The sequence below is a fragment of the Scomber japonicus genome, chromosome 14 (assembly GCF_027409825.1).
Source record: "Scomber japonicus isolate fScoJap1 chromosome 14, fScoJap1.pri, whole genome shotgun sequence".
Lineage (NCBI taxonomy): Eukaryota > Metazoa > Chordata > Actinopteri > Scombriformes > Scombridae > Scomber > Scomber japonicus.
In genome coordinates this window covers 25,227,239-25,252,211 of record NC_070591.1, presented here as the reverse complement: position 1 = coordinate 25,252,211, position 24,973 = coordinate 25,227,239, and the positions used below count along the sequence as shown (strand labels likewise).

At 40.2% G+C, this 24,973-nt stretch overlaps 1 protein-coding gene across 1 annotated transcript; it reads left to right on the top strand.

The window, feature by feature from the left end:
- The first annotated feature begins 676 nt into the window (after positions 1 to 676).
- Positions 677 to 22,759, top strand: si:dkey-192p21.6 (uncharacterized protein LOC565246 homolog). Its single transcript, XM_053332455.1, has 17 exons — positions 677 to 999; positions 1,479 to 1,600; positions 2,553 to 2,671; positions 4,603 to 4,672; positions 4,776 to 4,842; positions 6,759 to 6,841; positions 9,655 to 9,731; positions 10,675 to 10,705; positions 10,815 to 10,975; positions 12,980 to 13,092; positions 13,990 to 14,111; positions 14,608 to 14,731; positions 14,840 to 14,926; positions 16,262 to 16,339; positions 19,844 to 19,914; positions 21,025 to 21,137; positions 22,361 to 22,759. Exons 1-17 carry the CDS (start codon positions 919 to 921, stop codon positions 22,540 to 22,542), a joined length of 1,701 nt encoding a protein of 566 aa, XP_053188430.1. The 5' UTR covers positions 677 to 918; the 3' UTR covers positions 22,543 to 22,759.
- Positions 22,760 to 24,973: the final 2,214 nt, after the last annotated feature.

Below are 24,973 nucleotides of genomic sequence, written 5' to 3'. Positions count from 1 at the left end.
AATTTGAAGCAAAACCATTAGATTGGAGTCAAATGATAGCACAAATGTTGTTCCACCAAAACACACACTTACATATATGTCGTCTGTTTCAATCAGTCATTCGTATTTTACTCATCCACTCCATGAGATTGTAGACCCATACTGCCCTAAAAATGATTCCATACACCACAAACCACGCATGCATACTGCCCTTTGACCGTTTTTTATATTGGTGTGGGTGTTATAAAGATGAGCAGAGGAAGTGGCTGTTTACAAGTGGCAACATGGAGCTTGGGAGATTACTACAAGCAGGTCTAACTTTTTTAATCCTTATAACCAGCAGCTGTGGAGGACACATCAAATCAGGCGAGTTTCCTATATTCATTAGTGGTGAAAGTGGGTGTGATTTGTGATATCCAACAAACTAGATTAAATCATGTTTTCAGTTCAGATTCCAACAATCGAGCAGTCGGCTTCTTTGTCACTTCCTTCCAGAAAATCTGGATGGAGGAGCAGGACCAAAATATCTGGGCATAATCAGCCATGACCTTTCCACATTCCCTCCAACAACAAGTTGTGTACCAGTTTGTTTGGACTTTTGCTTAGGAGTAATAAAAAAAGCTAATCAAGTTTTTCCAACAAAAGTCTCTCCATGTCCAGGAGTTAGTGGATGATGATTGTGTTTCTCAGGCATCCAACCAGCAGTTGGCTTCTTGTGTCAATGTTTAGTCCTTGTAGTAAAAGTTAAATTTGTATTTTATACAATAGTGAACATGTCAGATCGTTTACAGACTCAGTCAATAGTATTGAGTAAGTATCACAATCTTGATAAACATAATGATGACCCTCCTGTTATCTTATATTTATGATGTGCATGAAGCTTTGTGCACCAGTTGTAAATCAGTGCTGTTTTAAATCCATGCAGGACAGTCTGTGAAAATGGACCAGGCTTTGTTAACATTTCATAACCAGCTTCCCGATGAAGTGTTTGTCTTCTACACCTCAGATTATTGCTACGAGGTAAAGAATATTCACTGTCTGTTCCGGTTTCTGTGCTTATTAAGACATCAACATCATCGAAATCAGTGCAGTTACCCCAAAACATAAATATCTGTATGAATTTGTCAATTTGAACATTTTCATAGCAATGTACACAATATATAAAGTCAACACAGTCAACAGTTCATTCAGTTGTTTGTGTTCCTCACCCAGATTCAGTCACTAAAATTGTTAAAAAGGGATTTTTTTCCCTCTTTAGATTGTTTCATTTGAAAGTATTTAAGATCCAATTGAATATCCACTATTTCACTAGTAAAAAAGGAAAAAAATAGAGGAAAAGTCAGAAAACATAAACCTAATTTATCAGAAATACATATTTGTCTGTTTTATATCTTTAATCATCTTGTGACCGCATCAGTTTGACTGCAGCTGGTTTTACACTCAAAACTTTTGAATCCAATATACATTTGTTCAGTGTTACTCCTGTTTTTATTTTTCAGTGTGTGTTCCAGCATTTGGTCAGTGTGAAAGGTGGCAAGAACAACAAAACTGCAGTGATCAGCACCAAATTCACTTTGACCTTGCGAGTGGATTCAGAAATGAGGAATTCTACTATTTGCAGGTAACAAGTTTAATATTGTAACAGAGCAACAATAACATTAAACCAGCTCTCATCAGGGAGGTAAAACAGCTGATTTGTTTCCTGTTTACTCATCTGAACTCTGCCTGTGGGAGTGTATAGCTCTTGTCTTTAAACATAATATATTGTGGTGGCATCCGATGATTACATTAGCAGTTTGCTGGATTATTTACAGGGCTGGGGGAGTAATCCTGACCTGCTTTCTGGACCTGAGTGATGCCCTCCCTTAAACTACCTCACTGGGTATCGATCAGGAGTCTTTTTGGGGTTAATAAGACCTGACATTCCAATATTGATGAAAAGGGCTCATTAAAGCTTCAAAGCTTACACGTCCTGTGGAAACCTTACCTGGGATGCTAACTAGAAGAGACGGTTGCCATATTTACGAACAATCAGGACTGACAAGAAACAGGGGCAGATCTATCCATTCGGGGGTCACCTGTAAACATGGTGCCAGGGACTCAGCTGCAGCATGACAGGCCACTGGGCCTCTCAGAGGTCTGGTCTTTGGCTTCTTAGATCAATGCTGAGGTCTCTAACCAGACTGTGCTGCTATTGATTTCCTTTTCTCCTTTGAAAAACACTCCAAGTGATAGCTAGTATGTCATCCCAGCAGTGGATCAATATGAGTGTTTAATGCATGTTTTTGGTGCCTGAAAGTGGAGATGGTCAAAGAGGTAAGGGGGGTACTTCTGATCTATGGGCACTAGGTGGTGCACCTGAGCTGCATCTGTGTTATGAAACCATCAGGAGATAGGAAGACCTTTTTTTTCAATCAGGTCAAGAGAAAAAACGGCAGCAGTGGAGGGGGGGAAAGTAATTTAATGTATGGTTCAACAGAAATATAATTTCACAGAGGATCAAATAATACAGCCTGTGGTTTTAGATGCTCTTAAGGAAAGTGTGTCTCAATGTTTCACTGTTTTGGATGCAGGTGGAGTCAGATATATGAGGAAGGTGGTCATTACTCAGTGTGGATCGAGGAGATAGACGCTGCCAGTAATCCCAGCTGCAGTCACACTTGGGATAAAAAACCAAACAACGCACACCTGCGTAAGTGGACAACATGGATGAAGAATGATAATTAGCCGCAGTCAACATAATTGTGCTGGTGAACAACAGTGACAGTAAGGGAACCTTTGATCCACTCTCTACTTAATTGAGTCAGCAAAGAGGAGAATCACTCGGGCCATCCGCATCTACTGAGCAGTAACTCTCATCCATCTCTTGGGACATGATGTGTATTGATCAGATACGACATGCTTTCTTGAAAAGGGATAAAAGAAAAGCTTTTCTGTTTGTTTTGAAGGCCTGGCTCGGCGCGTGGAGGATTGTGGGTAATACATTAGGGAGTGTGGAAGGATTAGGGAGTAATGGGATTTTGAAAGCATCTCTTTCCATAATGTACACTCTACTTAACAATATTGCAGATTATGTTGTAGATCAGATTTTTAAGGCCAAGTAGCCATTATCTGAGCAGATATATGGTCAGTGGAACTGCACCCCTCACAGTATGATGAGCTTCCATTAGCTTCGCAGACTGGTGATTATACAAACTCCCCATAGGACTTGCTCAGCTTAAGTAATGGTCTGGTCAGCAGCTCAAGACAGGTTAGAGTTGCCCTGCTAGGGAATTTCAAAGTTTACTTCAGCGTCTCCAATTGATTGGCTGCAGGGCTACATGAGGTCATTTGTTTGGTGCGGTGCTCTTCAAGGATATGTTTCTGTGCAGCTGCTATCAGATCCACCCTTTAATCACATTAGTACTGTATTTTGCATTGTACCACAAACCACAAGTCACCTGCCGCAGCCTTAATTCTCACAAAGAAATCCAAGATATTGACTTTTATTAAGTGTTTGTTCGACTTTCACAAAGGTATTGATGAACAGAGGGATGTAGTTATTTTGAAAAGCCTTCGTTTATTTTCTGTTTATTTTGACAGTAACTAATAGAGCGTCCATGCCTGCGAACAGGGATCTAGTGTTGTTTCACTTCATCCGCTGAGAGCTTTATGGTGTTTTTATGAGTGGACACCAGAGATGCCATGACTTTTCAGAGGCGATTAAGTGACCACTCTGTGTTCAGAGTGGATGTCATAGTGTGGATGTCAGCCCGGGTTAAAATGGCTTCTTCTTGTTTGTTTTTCCACTGTAGATAAACAGAGCACGCACTGTCTCCCTGTTTTCTTTGCTTTGACGCAAGAAGACCATACTGATATCTCCTGAGCCTGTGTGTTATAGTTTTATAATCTGTAGCACAGTTGTAAAACATCTCGCTGATAACAGAATGTTGACAGTGTTCATGAGAGAACAATAATTTAGCCTTTTTTTGGTTTGCTGAAAACAGTAAATATGAGATCAAGTTGCATTTGGCTTTGTGTACAGTGTACTAATGTTTCTATTAACTGCAATCGAAATTAAGTAGTGATTTACTGTAAGGGTATAGAGATACAGGCATATAAGGAATGACAACGTTTCCCAGTGCCTAAATGTAACCTGATCCTTGTTCTATGATTCTTGTAAGTGTCATTATTTATTTATTTATTTAGCAAATAAAAGACATCTAGGCTGCAGCATAACATCATCTCAACCCCACTTCATCTACGATGCCCTCTGGCAGTCCAGCTCTTTCCCTCTGTCTTTGTTTCCCCGCCCATGTTCCAGTGTAGCCTTACATTTTCCTTTTTGGATACCCGCAGGGTTAGATTACCCAGAGTGATTGCTCTGTGATGGATTGGCCAAGAGTTTTCCATTAGGTTCTTGTTTGTCACTTGAGGGATCCCCTTTGACACTGCTTGACTGACAGAGAGCCACAAGGGAGCCTGGAGGCAAGCAAAGCAGACAGTTTGGGCTGGTAATCAGGGCTTTTATCCCTGGTCAGATCCTGTTCTGATAGAGACATGCATGTCCAGGCAAAGAGGCTATGATGTAGGGTGATACGGTTTGATTACACAACACCAATTTGTAAATTTGTTCTCATCTAGCTCTTCTGGTGGCAGTTCTCTTGCTGGCCATAATCGCACTCTTGTTTGTTGTGGCACCTTACATCTACAGGTATGTTTTGGATTTTTTATGCCATCCTCAATGAAAATACCATTCATCAATGATTACTCCTCCATCAGAAGCAGGCAGCCCATACTTGTTGTCCCTTTCACAGGAGACGTCGCACATCAAAATTTATTAAGACCATTTGCTGCCAAGGCTCTCAGGGCTCAGTGGATAATGTAAGTCAAATGCATTCAATTAATATCTTAATAAATGCAATGAGATGACACAAATGCAGAATGTGATTGATCAGACTGAAATCAATCATAAACCAATCAAGTGATTTCCATCAAATTAGTACTCAAGTAGCAGCATCCTCAGTATCAACTGTACGATTTTAAGATACTAAACACCCTGAAGATTTTCAAGATGCAACATTAAACCCATAGTTTGGTTCATTGTTAATGTGTGTATGAGAAATATGTTTGGACATTTATATTAGGATATTTTATTCTTTGTTTTAGTCTATTTAATCCTGTAAATTCCTGTTCCTGTGATAAAAGTTATTTCCTTACAGCAGAAATGATTGACTTTGGTAGTCAAAAGTTAACATTGCCTTGATCCAACAGTTACATTGCATTATTTTCATTGGCCAACTACGCAGCCTGAGATGCATACCAAGATTGCTCTGAGACTCCAGTCATCAAGCCGTTTGGGAGACACTAATGGAATGATTGATACAAATGTTAGCAGAGCCAATTGTACAGCAGACTTACATGGAAGCATTTGTCCAATCATCTTGCTTGATGGCAAGAGCTGCAGTGTATTTTTGGTGAGCATGAATAGCTCCTCTCATTCTTCCAAGCAAGATGTCTCTGTCCTCCATATGCTGTCTGGATGGCATGCAGATCAATCATGACATATTAGTGCTGGTGTCTTCCTGCTCTGGCTCTTTAAACTGCTGCATGGAGGCCAGAGAGTCAGGCTAATCCAACTGAGAGGGCAGCAGGCCAGAGTCATCTGAATGCTGCCTTCACAGAGAGAAGGAGAAAGAGGCGCCGCCACACTGCTCAGGGGACACAGAGATGCTCAACATCATTTTGAGGAGTTCTGACCCATGTGGCAATTTACATTTTCAGTTCGGTCAACATTTTTACATCTCGGAACAATTATAATTATATAGTGCCAAATCTTACGAAGAATATTGTCCATATTCATTGTAGTTGCAGCAAGTGCATATTTGTGTTGTCATTTTATGCATTTGTAAATGTGCCAACTGTTTTCAGCCTCTCTACTTTTTTAAATTTAAAGTTAAATCACCTAGAGTACACAAACTAATGAACACTTTAATTATGAAGTATTGTAATTATAATTAACCGCTGCTTCTGAAGAGGGTCATTATATACTTAATTAGCATAACTTGTCAACTATTAAAAGAGCCCTGGCAATCAGTAATTTGTGATTTTTAAAGCAACATTGGGAGAGAGAGCTCCAAAGAGGCTCAATCAGCATCAGTTAAAAAACAACAACACTACCAATCAATGTTTTTATGTCAACAATGGGTCAAATCACTATATGAAATGCAGGTTTTACAGAGTGCAACTTATCTGTTTTGGTTACGTTTTACTACTCTCATTGTACCCCGCTACTTTTTTGGTACAATTATTTGCAAAAGTAAGCTGATCAGGACCAAATGGCAGATAGATAAAGTTAGTGACTGGCTAATAAAGTTGATGGAGCATCCAGCAGCTAAACTGGCAGGAATTGGCAGAGCAAAACAGAGATGAAAACAAAGGGAACATTGGATTTACAAAAATCAGGTGGAACAAAACATGAGTCCTAATGAAGGCTAATGCTGTGCGTGTCTGCAGTTCATCAACATGACAAGGCGACAATATGATATGTTATGTTTACTGGTGGTTCTACTGCCCCCAAATGGTCAAAAAGTCAATTAGTACAGCTTTAATATGTATAGTTGAAAACATGCCAACACAGATTAAATCCAGAGAAACATCAGTTGAAGTTAAAACAGGTTCATCATATGCATACAGAAGGCACATACTGTCTGTTTAGTTAACTAATGTTTGTTACTTATAATACTAGTTATTTAAAAGTATACATGTTGACATTATTTTGTCTTATAATGTTTCTGCAGGATGGAGCACATGCTTCTGAAGCTGAAAACAACGCCTCTAAACCAAAACCAACGCGTCTGCGCTCACTGGACACTTTCCGAGGGTATGTACGCCATCAACAACCATCCCGTTCATCAGCCTATCACCACATGCGGCTCGTTCACATGCTAATTCCTTTTAGAGCCGTCTGAGGCATGATGAAGATGTACAGGCCCAGCATAATGAATAATTACAGGGGTCACAGTCTGGCCACATGGTCCCCCAAGCTTCTGTTATCAGGCGGTATAGCTTTGGGCATGATTTCTGATATCAGCGCGTCTCGGGTTTGGAACAGTGTGTTTCTGTTGGACAAGAGTGATGCATGTGATTGAATCTGGGCTCCCTGCTAGCCTTAATTGTGGCCTGGGGGTAGACACAAAGCACGCCTCTCTGGAAACAGGATGCTGGTGTGGCTTTGACCTCTCCCTTGCCAAATAATTGATGTAATAATACCGTCAACATATCAGCACACATCCACACGGCCATAGATCTCCTGCCAAAATGGAGAGTGAGAGGAAATCCAGCAGCACAGAGGCAGCATCCAGCGGACAACTGACATCTTCTCCATCTGTGGCTTCCTTTTGGATGACGTTGCAAAGGTTCAAAGAAAGGATAAATTAAATACTTTTTTTAAAATTTGACTTCCCTTCAGTTACACTCCTAGATACAGTCCTGATCAATCTTATTAGCTGAAATGTCACTCTCGGGTTATAGATACCTGTCACATATTGACAACCTGATTGGTATAACTGGAAAATTCTCATACCTGACAAGACACTTAATCAAACTGTGACTCAGCTCTCGAGATTAACGCTGCGTGTGCCTCCTCAGCCCCGTGACTTATGATCCATAACCCTGATAAGTAACAACTTTCTACAGAGAACAGACACATCAGTCATTTGCCATAAACGCTGAGACATTTCTGAAGGCAAAAGGCCTTTTCTTGGGAGCTGAAAGGTTTTTCTGATCATTGCTCAGGCTCCACTGACGTGATATACAGAGAACTGTGGAGTTACAGTTGCACGTTAATTTTTCTAAAAGGATTTGGATTTTAATCTTGTGGCCCACTGCTAAAAGCCTGTCGCCGGTTTCCCTGCTGTTGAAAATCGCACCGTCAGTAGTTAGTGGTGCCATATAACAGAAAGTACAACTATTACAGCAAAACAATGGATTGTCAGTCACATTTAACACCAGGTGGCTGACTCATTCTGTACCTTATTTTGACTAAGCTCCAAGTTTTCCACTGATTGGGTTTCAGATATGCTCTGATGTTTGGCCACAGAGCAATAACCTTGGCATTTGCACTCAAGTAGTAGTAATTTATTTTGACTATGGGTATCCGTGTGCTTGATATGGCCCGAAGGTAACTCAATACGGTGCAGTGATAGAGTGTGGCTATCCATTTGCAATGGTGAAATGTACTAAGCTGATACTCTAATTGGTAATGCATGTACAGTGACTCAAATGAAAGAGGTCCATAAGCGTCTATCAGTTAGTCATAAACCAGTTGTCACTGCTGCAAGAAAGACCCGTCCATCTGTAATCTGTTAGCTATAAATCATGAATACTGAATCCCGAACACGACTTAAGCCTATTACTAAGATGACACATGTTCAATGGAAGGATTATTTACAACTTAAACCTGATTAGGAATAATCAAACAAGCCTGTGGTGCTTCAATCTCATAATAATCTGTTTTTGTATTAACTCTGGTGCAACATAAAACAAAGACATCTCAGTACACAACATATTAATTAGGAAGAGTTTAGAGTTTCCCTTAATCATAATTAGCATCCACTAGTGTCACATAAGCTGCATTTATAATGTCATCTGCCTAAAATGGAGTGTTTTAATTAAAAAGATGGCCACTAAGCTCTGATGTTGCAATGGTTTTCACCCGGTGATTTAACCTTTGTCTTTGTCACTATGGCGACTAATGGATGTGTTTGTCAAAATTTAAATGATAGCCAGTGTGCATATCTGTGTGTGTGAGAGAGCGAAAGAGTACATGGACACATGCAGCTGGGTTTACTCTACTTTAATAGCGCTTTTGAGATGATAGCGGCCGATTAAAATCTTGTATCAGCAGGTTGGGGCTAAAAGAGCAGTAATGGCTTGGTGCCCCTCTTAATTGAATCTCAGCAGAAAAACAAGAGGAGGCAGTACACCTTATCAGATAGTCTCGGTCTTAGAGGTTTTCCTAATCTCATTACGACTCTTAAAGACCCCTTTTATGATTTTTTTTCCCTTTTTGATTGAATAACACATGAATCAAAAAAATTCAGGTATTCAGATTGGTGAAAGGATTGAATGCACCTCGGAGCAAACATCCACCGCAGCTCTACCACGCAATTTACATTCCTCTGCGAGTTTGTGTTGTGTAATGGCAACCACCCACTTTCTGACATGCAATGCAAACACCTTTTTTTCCTCCAGAGTCTGATTCGGTGAAGCACTCCATCACGTGTGCTGTGTTTCAGCAGCCTTGGCCGGTGCTAAAGTATAAAGTGTATCATATATTAGATGCAAAGTCTTTAGTCAGCACTCCTGCTTGAGGAGATCCAGAGGACAAGTGTTCATTTCCTGAGTGATTCATAATGCTTAGATTGCATTATCTTGCATTTGGAATGTGACAGAATGAAAAGCCCCTCCCTAGACCTCTTTAAGTTTAATTTAAAAGTTTATATTATATAGGAATCAAGTATTGGGTTGATGGTAAGAAAACAGCAAGATATGGATGTTTTATTCTCTGTTTGATGTGTTTACAATGTTTTAAAAATGGAGGACAGCTTTTAATTTTCCCACAAATTTCCATCATCTATTTACTATTTGCTGAATAGAGCGATATAGTGCTAACTGACTCTGCTGTCTTTGTAGGTTTGCCCTCACTGTGATGGTTTTTGTGAACTATGGCGGAGGAGGCTACTGGTTCTTTCAACATGCTCCGTGGAATGGTTAAGTAAAGTACAAGACTTGCACGAAATTATGAAGCAAATCTGGGAAAAAAAGCTTGTTCAGTATCACAGTTCTGCATAAGTTTGTTTCCTGTCTTCTGTCTACATTTGCCAATCAAGTAGATTTAAAAGCTAGAAAGGACCAAGAACTTCTAGTCTGTTTCATGGAAGAAGCCATCTACTATTAATTCATTAATAATCTCTAACACAGAGCCTGGTCTGCACTGAATGCAAGACTATTATTTAATGGCAGCATTGTCCTCACCATGTCTGCAGCACTTGTCTGACCTGTTGTCACTAATTATGATAAATGCAGCCTCAAACCCAACACACAGGATGCCATTTCTCATCCAGGCCAAATAAAAGGCGAGATCCATAGATGCTTATTGTTATTAACAACCAAGGAGGAGACGAGGAGGAGGAGGAGGGATGTGTTTAAATGGCAGCTGGGACAGTATGGGAGGGAGAAGTAAATGAGTAATAATGGACGGTCTGGAGGTACTCTTGAGCAACCAGTGACCAGTGGTAGTTGAAACATTAAAACATGCTGGGTCCATTTCCCCCGGTGAATAAAAGTTGTCCAAAAAATGTCATGGAAACTTTAATGAAATACATTAAATATTTGGAGATGTGCTCAATTTAAATTTTATAATAGCATTTTTGCCACATCTACGAGTGTATCGATTTAAGAGGTGGTTTGATTAATCTTTTCTGTGCTGCAGGGCCGTTACTGTCACAGGAGCGCAGATATTTATTAATCACACCTTTTCAAAATGGAACATTAATGACAGAGACAGCACTTTATGGACCTAACATTGTTCTTCATTCACCTCGTGGTCTTTTTGGATTGCTGAGATTAGACCTGTGAACTCTGTATAATGACGTCGAAATCAAGTATCTTTGTGTCTATTGATATTAATACATGTCTCTGATTTTTATGCAGGTCTAACTGTGGCAGATCTTGTGATGCCATGGTAGGTTTGTTCAGTCCCATACTCATTTAGTATGAAGTATACATCAATATGCACACTTTGGTTCGTATATACATATATTTAAATGAGACAATACTTTTGTTTCTTAAAGGTTTGTGTTCATCATTGGGACTTCAGTGGTGTTGGCTTTCAAATCCATGCGAAAGAGAGGAGTGACCCGCCTGCAGCTGCTGCGCAAAATCTCCTGGAGAACAGTCGTCCTCCTGATTCTCGGCTTCTGCTTCCTCAACTATTCTCCAAGAGACGGACCACGTAGGTGCAAAATATGTAGCCGTTGTTGTTAATGGACTAAATATATTCTGTGTAGACGTGTTTGTTCTGAACATCTGGTCTATATCGGGAACATCATTAGAGCGTGTGTAATAACAAGCTGAAATTACTGTTAGGAACAAGGTATTTTAAAGCATCCATAATAGTATCTTTACATTATGCAACGTTGTTTTCATAAACTGCAGTTAGGCTGGTAACACAGACAAAGATGTTATAAGGGTTGAGCTCCAGATTTGTGATAAAAGCTTGCAGGGCTTTGTCAGGGTTAAAGGAGGGGAAGCAGGCTGAAAATCCTCATTTCATCGTCCACCTGGGGATGCACAGGACGCCCTTCACACATTAGCCATCCCCGGTGCTAATGGACTTTCCTGTGTGGATGTCTGCGTAACTGGGTTAACAAAAATATTGTTATTGTGTGTGCTGTCTCAAAATCCAGCACCAGGGGACGTTTAACAGAGGCAGATTGAGCAAAAACAAACCACTGCGGTAATGGACAATTACAAACAGATAGTGTTACACCCTTCAGCCCCATGCAGCTGCTGTTAGAGCTGCCGCTGCTGCTGCTGCTGCTGCTGCTGCTGGAGCCGCTCATAACAGCGCAGTGACTTTTACCATAAACTGCAGCTCTGCCCTCTGTCTCCAAGGACGTCCTCGGCAGTTCAGTCACAGAGTTTGATCTAATAAGAGAATGGAGTCGTATCAGCTCAATATGTTAAACTGTTTCAATGTCAGACGAGACAGAAAAAGGTGTTAACCTTTGACATCAGCTATGAGTCATTTCAAATAAACGTTACTATGGTTATAAATCGACAGTAAACCATGGTCAAGCAGCATTGCAGGCCTTGAAACTTTCCCTTTCTTTTTATATCTTTATTAAGATTTACATGCTCTGATACACTTATATAAAAATTCTAGAGTCCATTGGATACATTGAAACGCACATGATCCAACAAAAATGAGGTTGATTTCTTGATTCCTTTGAATATTGACATATTTGACTCATTTGGCTTTAGGTGTTTTTGAAATGTCATCTTTGACTATTTCATAGATTTTTTGCTTTACTGGATTGTGATGAGTCATGAATTAAGAAAGGATTAGTCATATGAAGATGGGGTCAGAAAGTCAAAGCATGTTTCAAAAAGCATGTTTTAAATCACCTGTTTGCTGTACTTTCTGATGGATTTAAACAGTTCTGTACCTAGTAATGTTTTTTATTCAGTCTCTCACTGAAAGGCCTCAGAGATGGGAAGTAGACAGCAGAACTTTCACATCTTAAAAGATATTGACCTTCAAAAGGATCTTAATTTCACACAAAAACATTCATCAATTGATCAGACAGAGAAAGTCTAACAGTTTCCAGCACTTCACCTTGAAACTGTGATTTTCAGGATGATTTTTCTTTAACTTTGTGCTGGTACACTAGTGAAGATTACCTTGGAGGGTGTAACCTGCAGATTTAACAAATGTGTCATTAGCAAGAGCTTTCTCTTTTCCTGTGAAAAAAGAGATTTCCGCCTCTTATTTGATTTGTAGGGATCAATGATTGGGATTACACAGTTTTTATGGCACTTTGTGCAGCAAAGAGGTTTTCAATTAACTAATGTGTAGATTACCATCAATCTCTCAACCAGGAGCCTATCCTATCCTACCCAATTTGTCGAGACAAGAGATAACTGGGAATCTTTGATTAGCTTCCCACATTCTTGACATGTCCACATCCGGAAAGCTGACAGCTTTTCCCCACCGCCTCGTGCTGTCCATCATCGTTCTTCAGGAAGTAGCAGTGCTGTAGTTGTAGTACAGGGATGATTGAAAACCAATACAATCAGTTCCCTGATTTATAATTTGCTCAAATCAGCACGACTAGCTTTACATTAGTGAGTTATATCTATAGCTTGTGTATCTATAGCTTGTCTGAGTATATTCATCATTGGGTATTGAAGCACAGACGAGGGTTTATGTAGTGAGTTTTTGACTGTGTTGCAGTGTCCTGGTCCTGGCTGAGGATCCCTGGAGTGCTGCAGCGTCTGGCCTTCACCTACTTTGCTCTGTCTCTCCTGCAGACTTTCTGGGGCCAGGAAGAAATCCCACTGAAAGAGGTGAGCAGCTCTGTCAAGTTCAGTTTCGTCAGTCATTGCACAACAGGGAAACAACATTAAAGAAGTCCAATCTCAAGTGTGCACCTTGCCTTTCTGGGTCCATTTTTGTCATGTGGTGTCGTCCTTGTTCCTGCAGATAACTGAGCAAGCATACATCTGCCTACAGCCATGCTAGTGGCTCTTTGAGACTGCTTTGAGCTTAATGCTAACACCAAATTAGCATGCTACAGTAAAATGTTTACAAAGTTAACATGCTGATGTTTAGCAGTTATGTTTGCTGTGTTTGCTATCTTAGATTAACACACTATTGTTTGATAATTAATTAGCTGATGGGAACATCATTAGTTTTCCTGATAGGCTGTTAGGTCCTACACCACAGTATATAGCTTACACAAGTTATATTTTTGACTTGCTGATATTAGCCTAATAGGCCTTTTTATTTTTTCACAGCAGACAGGAAAGCTCAGGTGTTGCTAATAACATAAACAATTGCTATTCTAGTCCTATTCAGGTTTCCCAATATAAGCCGGTGTGACACAAAGCCAACATGCACAACACCAGGACACCTAAACTGAAACAAAAATGGAGTTCAGCCATTTTTAATTGTATTATTTATGTCTGTGCTTTTCTTATTGTGTCATGCAAAAAAGGCTGTAGCTCACCAAAACTGTTTTAATTCATCCTAAAGGGGGCAAACATTTCTCAAATTTCATGACAAAAGTTTTTTTTTAGATATATCGCTCAAAAACACATATGTGGTGGAACTAGTGAAAAAGTGATGGAATCACTGAAGTTAATAGGTTTCATTCTCTTGGGACCATGATTATCTGTAGGCGTATCACAGTTTATTTTCCAATAAAGCTATTTAACATTATTTTTGAATTGTTTATGCTGCAGTATCACTGGTGGAACCCCATCCAGGATGTGGTCCTGTATTGGCCACAGTGGCTGATTATCATCCTACTGGAGACTCTGTGGCTGTGCATCACCTTCCTCCTGCCTGTACCCAACTGCCCCACGTAGGTCCAAGAAAAGCCTCCCAGTATCATGCCTTAATCTACTCAATAAACCACACATGCATGCTAAAATTGTAAATTTCATCCATCTCTGCTCGCTGGAGTGATCTCCAGTTTGAGGCTGATGCAGCAGTGGTGCTACTGTGCACCTTGAGTTGCTGGTGTTATGAACCACCGTGATTTATGGGCTCGTGGTGGATGCTTCAGAGGGCATAATTAGCCAATCTCAGTCTGTCATGTGCAATAAGAGGTGCGGAGGCAGAGGATCCATCTTCCTCGCTCTGTGTCTCCTGCTCAGTGCAGCTTTTTGTGTTCTTCCCCCCATCTGTATGACCCTTCATGGCATCAGTGTGAAAATAATGTGTAGGGTACGAATAGTAACACTTTTTTCCCAGAGCTCTTGTGTTTTTTCCTGAAATTTGAGTACATAACTTTATAATATTAGTAAGTGCTGCACAGTTTCCTATTCTATAATGATTATGTGCTTTAATGCTATCAGAGGGTATTTGGGAGCTGGTGGAATTGGTGATAATGGCCTTTACCCAAACTGCACTGGAGGCGCCGCAGGACTCGTTGATAGATGGATGTTTGGTGATAACATGTATAGGTACCCCACATGCAAAGTAAGATCTTTTTCATACAATATACATTATTTAATCTTGTTATAAGAAGACCATGTGCAGACCTCGGATTTAAAGCTTTACTGGTTCTTTTCATCTTACCTTCTCCAGGAAATGTATCACACCACACAGCCCTTTGACCCAGAGGGGGTTCTGGGTACAATCAACTCCATTGTCATGGGATTTCTGGGGATGCAGGTAAGACAGATCACATACAGTATTTTGTCTGTATGATTCAACAAGTGGTACAGTATTTCTATTATCTTGTCAGAACTTTTTTGAAAGGGCCCATATTATTCTGCAACATTTTTCATGGTACTGCATTTTGCACATATACAGTTAAGTTTAGTCAATATGTTATTTACTGGGTAGCTATGAATTCATTAAAGGGTCAGGTCACCCAAATCACACCAAAAAAAAACAATAATAACATAGGTTTTGAGATCAGTAACTGCTGCTGAAACTCAGTCAACTCAGTTCTCAAAGGTGTAACCAGACGAACCAGAACATACAGTCGTCTCAGGCAAGAAGCTGCTGATTTTGAGATTTTAAAATGTTTATTTTTTTAACATTTGAATGCCACAAATAAAGTTTTAATGCCACACAATTTTGGGTGTCAGCTTGGCAAATCTCAAATTCTTTGATTTTGGTGAACTGATCCTTTAAATCCTCAAAACACTGGAGCTTGATTGGCTGACAGCAGCTGCTTCTTTCATTCAAATGTAATAAAACTTGCTCAGGAGAAGCTCTCTCTGTAGAAAATGGATTTAAAATATTATTTTTGTATTATTGTTGTGAGACAGAAAACATCCATAACCATGTGTTGTAATGTTCTTAATCTTAAGTTCTTAAAACATTTAATTTGATATTTAGACAAAAAGAAATGTAATTTCTATAATATAGCTTCTTTGCATAGAGGATAAGTAACCCTAATATGTTGATATTGAAAAACATTGTTAACTCTGTATTTAAACAAAGGTTATATGAAAGACTTTTTCCTGCCTCAGTCTGCACAGCTGCCCTCCTTTATTAACAAAATGTTGTCAGAGAGGAAAGCTTTTGGTCTTTAGACCAGAGTCTCTAAGGCAGCTCATGCACCCTGACGGCAGCAGTGTCACTTATAACCGTTTGTGTTGTGGGAAGTTGCCATTCGAAAGCAGTCACATTACTCAATTCCCGGTGGGCGGTTAGCACTGAGCCCTTCAATCAGCGAGTCTTAGACGACACGCCAGGTGTCCGCTGCCCTCCTCTGTGTTCGCCCGTGCTAATGTCCTCAGCTGAAACATATTCATCATCACCAAATTAATCAGAGGGTGCGGATGACTTACACCCCACATCTGGCTCGACAGGATAGGAGAAATGTGACCGCCACGTCAGGGACGCAGCATTGACACCCACATCCCAGGCCTATTTTGTTACCCAAGGGCAAATAAATGAGCACGCCGGTTGTTTGTGTTTACATGGTATTTCCAGTTAAATGTATGATTGAATGATCTGTGGAGTCTGCGCTTATCTCTGTCTCCTCCTCTACAGGCGGGGAAAATTATCATCTGCTTCAAGGGGTTAAACTTCCACATCCTCTGCCGATTCCTAGTGTGGGCTGTCATCCTGGTAGGTTTCATGGTGTGGATGTTTTAAAACACAGCTGGTAAAGTAACTCACTGTAAAAGTCTATTGATCATTTAAAACTAAGGCAACAAATCACTTCAGTCGTTTTCCTGCTTGTATGACTCAAACAAAGCCTTGCCCTGTCTTGCTGCTTTATATTACCTTGCAGGTGAAGTCTTTGGTGTGTTTTGCAGCCACTTAGGTATTAGTCATAACTGCTGAAGCCATTGAGTAGAGGACATGTGTGTGATCTCAGTGCAATTAAACAACAACCATGTGTGGCTGTGTTTCCGGGCAGACATGGGTATCCAACGCCTCAGGGGGATGCACACTGTCTCTCATTGCCTGTGTGTGCCTCACATGTGGTTTTAGATCATAAGAGTTGTGCATATTACTTACACTGTAATGAACTCAGTACACTAGATTCTGATGAAGAGCAGGATCAATTCATACACCTGCAGGCTAAGTCTCAGAAAACATTTACAGATGAAACACATCACTATCGGTAAAGTGGTAAAACAGAAATAGATTATAGTTCTTTCAAATCCAGAAAAAAAAGGTGCATTTCATCATAAATCTACTCGGATAGTACAGAGGTTATATTTGTTTTGACCCTGTGTTGGTTCTGGGTGGTCTCAAAACACAAAAAGAGCCAGGCTGGCCTCTATTTCATTTAGAGGGGAAATATGTCCCAAAGGGAGAAGCCAAGTGTTATACGAGATGGCCCGTTTTGCATTTCTAAACCTTTGACAGGAGGCTGTGAGTCTGCTCTAACGAGACTGACAGATATCCATGTAGAAAGGCCAGGCTTTGGTGGACTGTGCTTAGCCACTGTTTTATAAGTACAGTGAGATGCTCCAGAGATGGAGCTCGTTTGTAAAACGGGGTTAGTGGGAGCCTGCATGCTGTGGAGGCAGACATCCTGAACTGGCAGTCCTGTGACCTGGAGCGATGATGGAGCTGGAGGAGCTGGCTGCATCACTCAGCCTTTGAAATCAAACTGTGCAGGATGAAAAGTAAGGGCCAGCAGAGTCGGCCGGGGAAAACACAGAAACAGTAATAGATCCCATTAGTTTCAAGTTATGTTGTTGTTGCATATGACTCTTTTGTTACATTAGATGTCAGTTTGCTTCAGATGGGTATATGTAACTGTATGGGGTTTATTTATTTGAGCCATGTGATAAACCACATTGAAGGTCCTTAGATTAAGGAAGTATATTTGTGTAGCCCAATGTCACAAGCAATATTTCAGTGGGGTTTACAGCCCCAAATTAGCAGTGGATCCTTGCCCAGCCCATACTTCTCTAAAAAGGCAAGAAAAAAATCCTAAAAAGCCTCAGCATGTACAGTAAAAAAAACAAAACCCAGCATCTGTGGTCATTTTGACTGCTACGTGAGGCTCTACTTAGGCTAAATGCTAATATCAGCATGCTAACATGCTCTCCATGATAATGCTAACATGCTGTTGTTGGCAGGTATAGCCTTCTTAACCATGTTAGCATGCTAAAATATTGTTAACGTATTTAAGCAACTAGGGACCAGCAAAGTTAGTGGGACCATGAATGTCCATACAAAACTCTGTAGCAATGTATCTAAAGGTTGATGAGATATTTCAGTCTGGACTATCTTGGTGGACTTACTGACAAATCAACATTACCATCCCTTGTGCCTTGCAAATAGCATGGCTAAAAAATGGGGAATAAACCATCAAAAATGTTATTGAGAAAGATTTGCACTGTCTTGAACTGCCAGGGTTCAGTAGGAGGTGGGAAAATGGCAAACATAAATTTTGTTAAAATACACAATATAACAACAGGATTATAATCCAACAAAAGGATTACAATAGGTTTAATAGGCTACTAATATAATAAATCCAATATTAGAGGTCAAGAAGTGGAAGAAATGGTTCTTTTTTGTTTGTGAATCAGGACAAATCAAGTTTATATATGTGAGAATCAATTGAAATTCTGTTGTGTGAATTTAACGTCATTAACCTCAATTCTTAAATGACAAATTTCCCCATTTTGTCTCCCGGTGTTGAATCTTATTGACTATCATTGGAGCGAGTGGCTGGAGGGAGGTGAAATAAATTAGATCCATTTGGCTTCTCCCAGAGGCACCGAGTGATAAAGTAACACATGATGAAATAAATAAACATTAGGCTTTTATGTTTTTTCCGATGTATCTCATGGTTCTCCAGTTAATGATAGATGGTGTGAATGCTCAAGATTATGATGTTAGGAACGATATATTCAAAATCATACAGCGTTTAGTGACAAATCAATACAGGGACTTCAAATCCTGGTTGATTGAAATAAAGGATAACAATAAAATAGATTTTCTCACATTGCTGTGGCTGGACACGAGGAGCAGGACGTTTGGTTTTTTTCCCATTGATTTTAGAAACAGATACAAGCCACGTGTAAAGCATCCTATAAAATCATCCCGCATGCTCCATGTATGTATGTTTGCTTTGGTTTCTCTTTTATCTCAGTAGCTAAATCTATTTATAGTCCTACATAGTGTTTTCACAGACAAAAAAAAAGCTAAATTAGTTTTAGTGATTGGCCTGCTCTTGATATTGACTTCTCTAATACGATTTCGGCTCAGAGGGGAGGCAGGAAACAGAGCTGAACTGCCTCTTGTTTCAGACATGTGCTCTTGACATTAGCAAGTCTCCTCGGTGGAGGAGGGAGCTCATTTCTTCAGGCACCCAACCACAGGATTGATATTATGCACAGGAGGCTCACAAAGAACCAGAAAGTGTTGATACAGTAAACACAAGCCAAGTTTTTACACTAGAGCTCACTGTAGTGTGATTTCGGCGGATTGATATTTCGGGGGCGGCCATGCATCTTCTTCCTAATAAACAACAGCCCATGTTAATTAAAGTCCAACGATCAGGCTCCAGAAGTGAGAGATTGAAATTGAGCGATTGCCCCACATACCAGCCCCATCCCATATCCTGCTGCCTGGATAGCCTGGAGACTCAATCCAGCCCCGGCTAGGCTATTTCCACACCATCGATTCTGTCATCTATACACATGATGGATATCCACCTAACAAGCATGTTTGGCTTCTGATCCACTGCCCTGGGTTTCTCTCTGGAGTACGAAATGTTTCTTCAAGTATCTAAATCATATGTAAAGGTAAATAGATGAGACAATAAAAGCTTTTATTGATGTGGAGTTCATCAGATTGTGCAGTTCTTGTCTATCACTGTTATTGAGGCTGCAGAGTCAACTGGGCCTCCAGTGGATTCTTCACTACTACTGGAGTCACTTTTTGAAGAGGGCAACATTCCAGCACGGTGGTAGAATAGGCATTTTTACAGTCCAATGCTGTGTGTGTTTGTGTGACTTGTTGGACCTTGTTCATCTGACGCCAAGATAATCGGTTAATCTGCCCGACTTGCTTGATTCTGTTGCCTCACATTTTAGCAGCCTGGTACAGATTGCTTTATCGCCCTCCACATCGATTTGAAATCTGTTTCATTTCCACCCTCAGGGAATCTCTGCAGCCATCCTTTCTAAGTGCACACGAGACGGAGGATTTATACCTGTCAATAAAAACCTTTGGTAAGTGCTTCCTGACCCTCTAAATCCAGCCACTTTTCTCACAAAAGAAAGGATGGGTTTCCAACGGGCACAAATCAAGGCTGCTAAAACACGCGTTTACTTACCTCTAACGACAGCTACGACTGTAAATAATCACCCAGGCTGTCAGGAGTGTGAGGTGGAGCCGTTATACATCCCTCCTAACATGATCACTCCTTACAGCCAGAAAAATATAGGATGCTTTATCCTTTCTACCCCGCCAGCCCTCCTGGCAGAAGCACTCACTACACATTTTACCAGCCATGTGTGATGGAGTAGGTTCAGGCTCTGGGAAAAGCATCTATATAACCACAGTGCGGGCTGACTGCTCCCAAACTATCATATGCCTTTTTGGAAAAACAAGGTATGGCGTCTTGATGAATTCTTGTAATGATTTTGAATGAAATACAGGGCAATTACTACCTCAGGCGGAGATTACTTTATGACCTGCGCTTTTGTTCCACTCCCACATTCCCTCTTAATATGATGTGAATCATTTTAATGTTGCAGCAGGAAGAATACCATTTCATCTGTGATGTGTAAGCAAATTCTTCATGATGTTCCACAGGGGCCCCCGATAAAGCTGCGTTCATCCCCTGCCATTACCTGCCTGGCTTTTATAGGCAGTTCATCATGCGCAGGTTATTGAGCTCTTGAGTACGAGTCCCAGCCTGGATGTCTAGAAGTAATTAACTCCCAGCTAAGAGTCCTTTTTGGCCCCACTTCAGCTGAGATAAAAAATAAATAAATAAAAAAAAACACTGCAAAGGAGCCTCCAGGAGGCAGCCATTTTACATTAGATGATATTACATCAAACATTCTTGCACTTAGGAACAGACAGGGACATGGCTGGCTGGCACGGCTCCACAGGGCACGTGCCAAAGATCCACTACTGATGCTTTTCAGCGATCCAGCAAAATGTCCTAGAGCTCGAGACACCAGGGTGTTATTTATCTGCAGTGGAGGATTGATAGACTGAGTGTTTTTACACCCTTGTTCACACCGTTCAGCTCACATTTTAGTGATGCCCAAATGTACACAATGAAATGTTGTTGTTGTTGTAAAGTGTTGTTGATGGTCTGTTCTCTTCAGGTCAATTTCCTATGTGACGTGTATGGGCTGTTTCTCCTTCCTGCTGCTGGGAGTCATGTACTTTGTCATTGACATCAAGGGCTGGTGGAGAGGACAGCCATTCATATATCCAGGTACTGTTTAGTCATGAACCAAAGTGCTCACTGTATGATACTGGTGTATATGCTTTGGTGGAAATAAAAACCTCAGACACATGGTTGGCACATGACACCCAGACAAAGACTAATACATTTCTTTTCGGGTATCATCAGTACTTTTATATTAACAAACTACATGTATGTGAACTCTGCAGTTTCCCTTATACGGAGCATTTTAGTGTCTTTCAGTTTTTGTTGACTTTCATCAGCATTGTTCCCGGAAGCAGACAGCTGTTTTCAGCTGTAGAAACCCTACTATAAGCCACCTGTCCAGAACTGTCCTAGTTCTCCAGCCAAACCTGTTCAAACTGAAGGTCAGCTGGAGAGTAGCTGGAGAGTTGGTGGAGAGCACAACAGAGTTAAATGTTAGGTTTTATTCATTAGGCTTGTTCAAAGCATGACTGCAATTGAATGGTAATGTTGTTATATCCGCAGTAGCCTAATAAGTGTTTTTGTTTAATTAATCATAATTAATTAAACAATGTATCAGAGTTTGCTACCTCCAAGTAACAAAAAATCAGTAAAAGCAGCTTTATTCTCACTATTGCTGTTATTTTCGCATGAGTCATGCTAACATTGCACTTTCTCATTCAGCTGTAGAGATTTGGGAAACACAAACTACTGCAAAGCAAATGTATCAGGGCTACCAGGGTGAGCCTTCTAAGGCTTTCCAAATAATACAATTTCTGTCATTTCAAGCATTTTATTATCAGTTAAACCAAAAGTCAACACAGAAATTAGCCCCCTGGATTAGCTACTGTTGCTAACTAAACAGTCTATTCACCTACTGTAATAAAAGAAATGTGTTACTTATAATTTTATATATTGCATTGTCATACTTCAGCAGGGGTTAATATTAGAAAAATATTAACCCCTTGAGGGGCTTGATCGCTTGCCATACAGAGATCAAAGGTCATTTCCAGCTTGATCTAAGTTGAGCTTTTCTTCCATTCATTAGTTTACTTTTAGTCTGACTCAGAGACAAGTGTTTGAAATTATTGTCAAATGTATGTTTTTTCAGAAAGCTTTAAGAAGTTTAAACAGCTTTCCCTAGTATACTGTTCAACTGTAGTTGAATTTCTCTAATCTCTACAGCAGAGGACGTGAGTGCCAAGATTATTATGACTGGAGAAAATTACATTTTCCATTAAAACAGAAAAGTCCTGTTCAATAACACCTTGTATTTTTCTTCTCTCCAGGCATGAACTCCATTTTTGTGTATGTTGGCCACTCTCTCCTGGGTTTCTACTTCCCTTTCAGCTGGGAGATGCGCTTCCAGGACAGTCACTGGGAGTGGCTCTTCCAAAACCTGTGGGGAACTGCACTGTGGGTGCTCATCTCCTACCTGCTGTACAGAAAGAAATTCTTCCTCAAAATATGAAACGGGATGATTATTTGTCTCTCTCACTCTGTAGATGCAATCATGTTTTTTTTCCTATTAAAACCAAATACTTGTCATGGTTGGATAAGTATTATAACATCTATGTAAGTAAAAAGCTGGCTCACAGTTCTTGGCCTAATCAGTTTAGTTTAATTCTTATTGATGTACAGCCTGCTCAGACACACATCTGCATGAAGTGCACAGATATTCCATAATATTCCACTCATCTGATAAAACAATCAGCCCAGATTCAAGAAAAGACCGACGTTTCTGTCAAATACAATCAGATCAACATCCACCACAAGAAAAAAGTAGAAAATGGTCATGTGTGAAGTCTTGAGACCACCACCCAGTTTTGAAGAAAGATGTCAGATCCAGGGTTGTTGTTGGGCAGCTGTGGATTTATTTGATGCCACTTGTTTTGTACCCTGAATAGACTGATTAAATCAAATATACTGAGGTGGTACTTAACAAATTAGGCCGAGTGATTCCACTACACACCAGGCCAGCCATTATGAGTCTGTTGCCATGGCCACTCCTTCTCTCTCTATGTGTGTGTGGGTACCATCTGCTGTCCGAGTGACAGTACTTAATAGGGGTCAAGATGCACAGCTCACAAAGGAGTGTCATTAATGGGAACGACACCTCTTGCACTCATCCTATTAGAAAATCAGGGAAATTACACAAATCCAATTCATCAGAGGACAACGACAAGCCCTCTCAAAGTGCCTGAGCCCTTTGCGTGTCTAAAATTTACATTTTTTTTTTATACACAAAGCTAATAACACACTGAAACAGGGTTCATTTTCAGACCCAGATTATAATATTTACACATGATTGACAATGTGGTTACATGTTTTTTGCAGGATGTATGACAGTGTTGAACAGCGTGGCCTCAGCATCAGGTCAGGTGTGTGTACATCATGAAATGACCATCTAGTTAATGAAATGAAACAGCATCATGCTCTTCTTCCAGAGGAAATCATATTACTCACTCCTCAGAAGCCGTAACAACATTTCGTAATATGGTGTAGTGGTTTTGGTAATTCTCTTATGAGCAGAAGTTGTTGTTTGAATCCCAGTAGGTGCATCCTGCCTTCTTGAATAAGACTCAAGTCTATAATTGCTTTCCCAAACTAGTGCCAGCAATGGAAATGCATTGCTTCTTTTTCATGAGATGAAAATTAAATCAATACATACTCACCGCAGAGGGCTTAAGATATGTTTTGTATCTTCTTTGTTTATTTAAATTCAAGCATCTAGCTGACTCATTCAGAGAGATTTAGTGTAACTGCAGCATAATGGGTTCAAAACCAAATGAATATAACAGCTAGTAATAAAGACTGCAAGGATCCACATTAGTATCCAGACTGGAGGTGAGAAATACTATGCTTACATTTCAGTTTGAATTTCTGATAAACACATCCAACTCCATGTCATTCTAGCATTTTCAAACTGCTTATAAGAAACCCATGTGGTTTGACATACCATGTGTTCACCACCACATTTCCTTGCACCTATTGATTGTTTTAGAGCCTATGTCTCAGGATACCTATAGTCTGTCATATGGAAACTTTATCCCAGATACAATGTTCTCATGCAAACCGCTCAGTGTCTTATATCACATAATGATACCCATTATCTCAACCGAATTACGTTTGTCTTCCCATACAGTGTAAGTGAAAACTTTAATACAGTATCTGCTTTACAGGTCATTTATTATAAACATACGAACATCTACTTCAGACATGAAGATAGTATGACATACTGAGTAAATTAAGCACTGTAAGACCTATTCATGTGAGCAATAACATTCTTTGAAACAGATATTCAGGCTTTTCAACTGAAATATTGCTTTTACAATAGAAAGATAATTACGTTTTTGTGTATCTGAGACTTTTATTCAAGAGTTACTGTATGTAATGATGCACAAAGTAAGAATAAATGCACAATTTGTTAAGAATTCCATGTTTTTTCTTTTGTGTTGTGCCTTTTGACTCCCTTTTAGTAATTTCAGCTTTTCACTTAAGCACACAATGATATTCCCTATGATATAAATGAGATGAATTGACTAAACTGAAGAGGAGAGGTGCAATCATAAGAGCAGTGATGTTAATATGTTTCCCCCCACTCTGTGAGTTACTGGAGCTCCTGAGAAGCCCCTGCTGTCCCCTCTGCAGCCCAGTGAGCTCCAGTGCTTTTCGCTACATGCAGAGACATTGATTGGAGAGCGATTGCTGTGTGAGTGACTGGTGTCCTGCCCCGAGGCTGCAGCAATGCATCACTCCACACTATCCAGTCACACAGAGATCCCACACTTTAACACATCCTTCAGCTTCGGACACACTTTCCTGAGCGGGGAGAGGCACAGCTGGTCTTTTCCAGTAGTTTGCTGGTTTTGTTCTGGCAACTATGAACAGATAGAAAAACT

What these genes read in the sequence shown, in the direction of transcription:
- si:dkey-192p21.6 (XM_053332455.1), top strand. Translation starts at nt 919, where the DNA reads ATGGACCAGGCTTTGTTAACATTTCATAACCAGCTTCCCGATGAAGTG. An exon ending in GCAGATCTTGTGATGCCATG is followed by an intron (nt 10,706 to 10,814) that starts GTAGGTTTGTTC and finishes TGTTTCTTAAAG; the next exon opens with GTTTGTGTTCATCATTGGGA. An exon ending in AAGAAATCCCACTGAAAGAG is followed by an intron (nt 13,093 to 13,989) that starts GTGAGCAGCTCT and finishes TTTATGCTGCAG; the next exon opens with TATCACTGGTGGAACCCCAT.